Source organism: Teleopsis dalmanni, chromosome 1 (genome assembly GCF_002237135.1).
Source record: "Teleopsis dalmanni isolate 2A chromosome 1, ASM223713v2, whole genome shotgun sequence".
NCBI classification, from domain to species: Eukaryota; Metazoa; Arthropoda; class Insecta; order Diptera; family Diopsidae; genus Teleopsis; species Teleopsis dalmanni.
In genome coordinates, this window is record NC_051846.1 from 228,903,053 (window position 1) to 228,911,475 (window position 8,423).

General features: G+C 30.7%; 1 protein-coding gene across 1 annotated transcript; it reads left to right on the forward strand.

Moving 5' to 3' along the window:
* Positions 1-4,372: 4,372 nt before the first annotated feature.
* Positions 4,373-6,866, forward strand: LOC119672569. The gene is made up of 11 exons (XM_038083651.1): positions 4,373-4,522; positions 4,579-4,605; positions 5,365-5,418; positions 5,508-5,543; positions 5,615-5,659; positions 5,719-5,817; positions 5,888-5,896; positions 5,956-5,998; positions 6,073-6,346; positions 6,404-6,524; positions 6,585-6,866. Exons 2-11 carry the CDS (start codon positions 4,579-4,581, stop codon positions 6,693-6,695), a joined length of 819 nt encoding a protein of 272 aa, XP_037939579.1. The 5' UTR covers positions 4,373-4,522; the 3' UTR covers positions 6,696-6,866.
* Positions 6,867-8,423: the final 1,557 nt, after the last annotated feature.

The following is an 8,423-nucleotide window of genomic DNA, read 5'->3' on the forward strand; positions in this document are numbered from 1 at the left end:
AAAGAGGTAGAAACATATGTGAAAGTTAGTACTGTCGATTTCAGTGCTAATTATGAACAAAATATACAATTATGACATATACCTATGATTTTCTTAGATGCAAAACGTCTCTAAATTTTTCATGTCTACTGAACCACGATCTTTCACACCTAACCCCTGGTTTTCCTTTAACGTAAAGATGTCATTATATTCTCACTGCTTATTACACACATTTTCGAACTACTACTTTAGTGTATCATATTGTCTCTATACGAACAAATAACTCAACTTTATGACACGATTTCAGACGAGAAGAATGTCTGTGTTAATCATTTCAATTTTCAAATGCACAAAGAAAAATATGCAAGTTATTGTATGTGGGTAAGATAAGGTAACAATTTTCAGAGAGTGGTGAAACTAAGTATATCTACGGTGCAAATTTTCGGCGCCACCACTGTAGTGCGGATGTTGTCATCAAACAATCGTCTTAGCTCCATCGTCTTAGCACAAGAATATATAAGCAGATTTCAGTTTTCTAGACCTTAACGAAATACAATATATATATAAATGAATTATGTTCTAGTTTATGAGCATGAGTTCCAGTTTTTAATATATTAAATATTTTAGTTTATGGATCCTTTTGGTCTCGGATTTTAGTAAAATTCTACGGAAATATATTTCATAAGGATTGGGTTCTTTATTCCATTACATATAAATATAGTGAAGTGGGCATTTTCTTCAAAAGGTACGAGAACATGAAAGTAAAGTATAATTTACGAAATATCATAGATGCGCTCATTTTTGCGTAAATGCCATAAAATACTGAACAAAGCATAATGAAGGATCGGATAAAGGTAAAATATTTTACAATTTTACAATACTTATGCATATTTTTGTAGCTGGTATGATAAATACCAGAAACAAAAACCACAGACCCAACAGTAAGACAATCAAAAAATATAACATGAAAAAAGCATTTATGCATTTAATAAAAAACTCACCATCTGTCGTTTAATGTTCTAAGTGCCAAAAAGGACAATAAGTGAAAAAAGTTTCTGTTGATTTTTAAAAATAATTAATACTATTATGATAGCATAAATGATCATTTATCATCTAAGTCTACATAAAAGAATATATTAAACTAACATGTTTTTGTTTTATGTAGGATATTCCAATGGATCGAAGAAGTTAAGTTCTATACGTCATAATTCTGTGAAGGAACTTGCTACGGATCTTGAATATTCTCCATTTTGAGTTCCCATTATCAAAAAATTTTCATATATTATTACAATACTTTGACCAAATAAAACACATATAAAACCATACTTGTGTAATCTATAACTTTCTCTTCTTGTCAGAAAATATGAAATAAAAGTAAGTATTTATTACATATGCAATATCTATACAGTTTTCTAGCTCACATCGTGGAGCTATACAATAATCCACCCAATAAAAATAGCAGAAATAAATAATATCAGTTGACTATTGGTTTAACTGCAGTTGGCTATAAGTGTAAACTAAACAATCATATTTATAGCAGAATAAACCCTTGGCACTCATTAAATTGTGGCCTAACCTTAAGAAAATAAGATAAACTGCGATTTAAATGTTCAAGTTTTCTAAATAAATTCAAGAAGTCCGGATACAAAAAGTCCTGAGCATGAACGATGCTCAACATTACTCAACAATTCCAATCTAATTCTATTTTAAATTCTAAATTTGGAATACTACTGAGCACTTAAAGGCAAAAATAGATGAAATTTTATGTTGTTTCATTAGACAATTTTGATCAGTATTCTGAGGACAGTTTTCATTAATTGTATCAAAAAATTTCACTAGTCTGTTGTAGGATTCTTTTACAAAGCTTTTTGCTACTTTGAAAGTTTTTATTCCCAAACTGGTGTCCTTTCTTCGAAAGCCGATATATAGTACACGCGATTCTACAAGGTAGACAAGGTACAAGGTAGTCCAGCTCCACTATGACCTATAGTCCAGTGCTATGTAAATACAGATATTAACCTAATTAGCTCTAGTTTAATTTTGTGTATCAAGTTAGAGGTTCTACATTTGGACTGACTGATAAGGCACTATGGGCCCACTCACTATTTGACTATTACAAAAAATGGTCATAAATTAATTTCCGACGGTAGCTGACAGGAGCTGGGATTAAAATAGGGTTATCCGTAGAAAAGGCGCCCAGTCTAGCAAGGTCATCTGCACTCCTACTATACGCTCATCTCCTATTATATTAGAATGTCCGGGAACCCAAACTATAGTTATCTTGGACATCTCAGTGCATTTATAAATTCTCTACATTTTTCCACTAATCTATATGAAATACAGATCACTGATAAATCTTTGATTGGAGCCTAACTGTCAGTAAGAATATAGACTTGCTTTTCTCAAAAGACCATGTTTAAAGCAAGATTTCTACCTGAAATATTGAAGTAGAAGTGGAGAGATGGTAGGATTTGTAATCCTTTAGTCCGTGGAAAAGATTCCAGCTCCAATGCCTTTGTCCATCTTATACCCATCGGTATTGGTCGCTATCTTTTCTAGCGTTTGTAAGCAGGTTTGCCATTTCTATCTTGAATGGGTGGCGAATTTATTGTAGAAGTGCAAACGAACACATAAGTTATTCGTTTCACCATTCCCATCAATCGAATAAACTGATGGAATTTTCGCATGTCCGACCGCAATCGAGCGGCAACAGTTTAAACCTTTAACCCTTTCTGCATTAAGAGTAGCTACTTGTTTAATATAAACATCAGTAGGTAACAAGTGAAATATGACTCGAATATACTTGCTAGGCACAATCTTAATGCCCCCGTTACGCTCACTCAAGCAGATCATTGTAATCTGGTTAGCTCTTACCAAATATCCTTTTGCGCGCATAGAGGGCCACTCATGCTTTGAGAATTCTTATGTCGATGTTGCCCTCTAGTTATCTATTAGTTATACAATGTAATAATTTTTAGTTAATTTGTACACATACAATATAATATAGAACATATATTTAAAGTACCGATTATTAAAATATTATCTAATTTATAAAAGAGAAGACAATGACGATAATGATTTTTCGTTTCGTCTTTGTAATGCACCGCTTTTCAATCATTTTATGAAATATAGGAGACTAGTATGTGTTATATTTTAAACATGTAGTAATTAATATAACTTTCGATAGTACAATTCACCTAACAAGCAAGACGAAAGGATGTCTTTGTTTGTGTAGATATTATCAGCAGCTTATCCAGTGCAGTAGTGTGCCCGGATTGCTCGCCAGAAAGTTTCTGTTTCCAATATCCGGATCCTATTAAGATTTATGAGTTTATAAATATATAACATAATTAGGTACGCTGCCTTTTAAGTCGCCTAGACAACAACAACTACTGTCAAATCCTACTAAGATTTATCACTTTATAGATATATAACATAACTAGGTAAGCTGCGTTTTAAGTCTCCTAGACAACCATAACTACTGCTAGATGAATTTTGACATTTTTGTTCGATAGTTTGATATTTTGTAGCATAAAAGTCATTACACGTTTTAGTTTACGAGCGTTTATTGTGTTTACATCAATTCTGAATTGTATCTCTCCGAAAAAATGGAATTAAATAATGAACACTTTTCTGCGATGAGTTTTCAAGATTTTCGACACCGGTTCTTCGATCAACTTAGTTCGACATTTGGTAAAGAAACACCACATCTACCGATGTGATTCAATGATTTTGAACGTTGTCATCGTTTTGTCCACGACGAATAGTTTGTTGTGATATTCAAGACCCTAATATCGGTGATACCAACTTCAGTATGGCAAAATTGTTTGCAAAATTGGTTGAATTTAATGTAAAAATGTGTTGATAATCATGAAACATACTTCGAGAAACAATAAAACTAATTTTACTATGTTGTCATTATTATGCGCAAGACTTAAAAGGCAGTTCTCGAATTAACTTTAAAATTCAACAGTGTTAAAAAGATATATTACTTCACACACTTTTAGTTGGGAGAAAGCTAGCGCCCTATAAGAACGGCTTGACTACTCGCATGCCACGCTTAATAAATTGATATAACTTTTCTAGTATATATCCCAGCATTCTTATATAAACATAATATTTTGCTGCAAAATATGTAACTTCCCTAATCATCATGAGATACTTACAAGTGCAAAAGGCAATGAGAAACAAAGTAAGTCCGTGAGCTTCCCAATCACTCCAAAATTTTTAAAATTAGACGATGTCTGAATCGTAACTATAAAAAAACGTTTAGGTAGCAATTACATAAAGATTTTCATTAGAAAGAAATATATTAAAACTTAGTAGCCTCAAACTTTTAAAAATTGTTCTAACATAGTATATGGTAAACTTATTATATATATCACAGAAAAAAAATTTTAAATGGAAAAAAGTTTCAAATAATTTTCGGCTCAATTTTAATCATGTTTAAATATTTGTAGTAACGTCTAATCAATTGTAAAAGTTGTCAGTCCCTTTAAAATAAAACTGGAAATAAACATTTTGCTTATGAAATATCGTAAAAGTAAGTATCTTTCTTGGCTTAACTTTTTTTCTTTTCAAATATTTTATTTTGTATAGATGGGTAGTCGAGACGGTTGCTCTCCAGTAAGTACAATAAATGCAAAAATTATATATTTATATGATTGTATATCTAGCACAATCTGTTATAAGTAAATCTGTATAAGAATTGTAAAATACAGCTATTTGACCATTAGTCTATTATTCTATTTTAATTGGTCTATTAAATAGAAACATTGACAAGCTCATAATGTCAAAGATTTTAGAAAAAGTTTCATTATATTAAATGAATTTAATTACCATATGACAAAAATATTTACAATTCCAAATTTAAACAATGTAAAGACAAAGAATTAATTTTAAAGAATTCAGAATTGTAAAATATTTGTTTTAAATATTTGACAGCTGCTTAAAAATTGCTTTCGGTTGATCTACTTAACTAAATAATTAAGTTTGAAATTTTTATAATGTAAAAGTACTAACATTTACTGAACGGTCTATAAACTTTATACAATCAATGGGTATCGAATATCGAGCTTCTAAGACAATCAATCCCCACTATAAACGGTGATATTTGCCTACTTGTGGGCATCCGAATGTCTTAAACTTTGTATGATCTTGTCGTCTACTTGCAAATTTCATGTCTCAGAGATGAAAATATTTAATATTCTGCAATAAATTACCTTCAACCAAGTGCTGCAGCTAATACGATTTATAAAAACTAGTTTTGAAATCTTAACAATCTAGGAACTTTTAAAGCTTCATTATGAGCTCAGTCTTAAATATTCGTTGCATGTTTGCTTACTGTGTGTTTAACTGAACATGCATATATCTCTTCCACTACAGTATGCTGGAGCGTATCCTCAAAGACGACCAGAACCTCGAATAAATTGTACTCCTGTAACTATCATATAACTTAACTTTTCCTATATATTCTAAATTATTCTTAAAAATAAAAATGTTTCATTTTATAATTCAATATAAATTAGGGGGGAGGTGTAAGAATGCCTTATTATAATGGTCCCGTAAGTTTCTTTCCAAATATACTTAATAATATACTAAATACTGTAGAAATTAAAAGTGTTTTTCCACATAGTGCCCACGTCAGGGAATGTATCCACAAGGATCAGCAGGACCAATGGTATATAAAAAAAAAAACAACAAATTTTTTAAAGTGTACACGCTTAATTATTATTATAGCCACAAAATGATTGCTTTGGTGACGACGATGATGGTGATGACGATGAAATGGATGACGATGATGAAGGAGGAGCTTGCGCGCTTCCAGATGATATATGTGTAATTTGCTTTTCCAGAAATTATATACAATTTATGTAAAAAAGATCTAATAGCAAAATTTATTTTCCAGCCATTGCAGGTGATAAAATTTATTTTTCATGATATAAGAATTAATTGAATGATAAATGTGTATTTAAGAACGTAAGATCTTCACAACCACCTCCTAAAAACATGACTGCAGGTTAGTTCTCTTTAAATATTACTTTTTTAATAAATTATTACTAATAAAATGTTTACATTTCTTTGTTTAAAAAGAACAAGAGGAATTAAGGTCATATGAAGCGAAAGTTTCACAGGAATTGATAAGGGATAACTATTGCCCCGGCACTATACAAGATACAACAAATAGACAAGTTGACTTTAATAAAAAAGCATTTAGTTTAGCTCTAAAAGGTGACCAAATAAGAAGGGAACTACCATCTCCAGAGCCAATAACATTAATAGAAGCTTTTATCAGACGTTATAGATACGATAAGAAAATGATTTTCAAGGAACAAATAGAAAACGTGAAAGATGGATCAGGAGCAGTGTATGTAGAATGGGCAATATATAATACAAATTATTAATTTTGTAATAATTTATTTAGGGTTGATGAACAAATGAGACTAGTAGATGATTACTTTAAAACGCAACACAATACGGAATTAACCAGGGCCTTAAAGTCGTTTATAAAAGCTGATAAAATATATAGTATTTCGCAGTCGTCGGTAAATAAACTTAAAATATATATTACATTTTGTTTCTCATAATGTCTTTTCTCCTTACAGGCTGATTCAAAACCATTCGATCTAGAATTGTATAATGGTATTCTTCAACGCGAAAATATTGAAATCAAAGTTTATTCCGGCAATACTAAACCAGCCGAAGGGGGTCAATAATTCAAACAAAAAATGGGGATATGGACATAACAAAAAAAAATAATGGGATCTACTAAAAAGGCGTACCTTCAATAACTTTACAATACATTTTACTAACTGATTAAAATAATCAAAATTAAAATAAAAATCAATAGTTTCACAAAATAGACATAATATTGAGCAATAATTATATTGGAACTACTTTTATTTATTAATAATTTTAGCATGTTTAAAATAGTAATTCTCTACTTGAGCAATCTTCCTTCATTAAATATTGGTTTTACAATGAAGAAGCATTATTGAAAACTAATCAAACTAAATATTAACTCAAATGAAGAGAAGAATAATTTAATAGAAAAAATCTATTGAGTATGTTATGTGCTTACAGCATTATAAGAAGATATAGATAAATATACATCATATCATAGTTTGGTTCAAAACAATTTCAAAAATTTGATTAAGCAAGATTTATTGTTTATAGTACCTAAATGATTGATATAACCAAAAACGACAGCTGACAGTGTATCGATAGTGATAGAATTAACCAATTGAAACATTCCATGGATTAGTAATTGATGACTGATGTAATTGATTATTATAGGTAATTGATAGTAATTATTATAGTTATTTATAGTTGTTGGTCTAATAAAACCCAATCAAAGTCAAGCTCAGTAGAGCTAAGAATGACATGAATTTAAATGAGATTACAATATACAAATAAATATACTATAAAGTATGAAGTATTGAAATAGTCGATTAATGGTTGCTATGAAGTTATATAAAAAATATAAAGAATCCATTTATCAGTTCCATTTTTTTTTGTCCAGAACTACTTCATGCGGCTTCATCGTCTACCGCATCGGTTTTGCACTAGTCTAGTAAAAATAGTGTAACTAAACTTATCATGTTCATTTTGAACACCAAATATTCTCATATGAAGTACGCACAAAATTGGAAAATATTTGTTTTAAATTGTTTTAATGGATGTTATCTTGTCAAGAAATGAGTCTCGAATAGGAATTTTTGAAAGTTTTACTTGAGATTTATCACAAAAAAACTTACTGGAAAACATTGATCTGGACTCTTGCGGCAGCATTTAGCTGTAATAGATTAGGTTGGCTTAAGAGGACACGTGTTGCTATAACTGTCAGCAGTTCCATTTGGACACATCTATTTCCAATTGTATTATTATCGCAGTTGTATAAAAAAGTAAGTTACAAAAACAATTATTAACTGCGCGTGTTGTCCTTGTAAAGCCAATTAGCCTTCCTGATAAACCTGAGAAGATCTGATAGGTCGATTTTTATTTTTTCTGTCAAGAAACGATCTTCAAAATTAAAGTCGCTTCATCTAAAGTTCCGAACAAAGATATAGAAAATAATTAATGGATACCTTCTTTTCTTCATCATATCTACATCTGCACAATACACTTACGAGAATATGTCCCAGTTTTAGTGTAGACGACGTGACACCGAGCCTGTTCGTACTTCAATAACTAATTAAACTACAAGTTTGCTAGAGCGAAAACGGTATTTCGTTTTACTGGTATCTAAACTAAGCCATACGGTTCTGGCAACTTTACAGTCTTTGTGATTAGTCCAAGATGTTAAATTCTTCTAAGCTTCTACACAAGCTGCTTTTAGGCTACTTCACACAACAGGGTTGGTATCGATGAAGCGGTTTGATTCATGTGTATTTCAAAATCTCTTCTGGTCAGCTCGTCCGCTATCTTGTTCCTTTCAATATTTC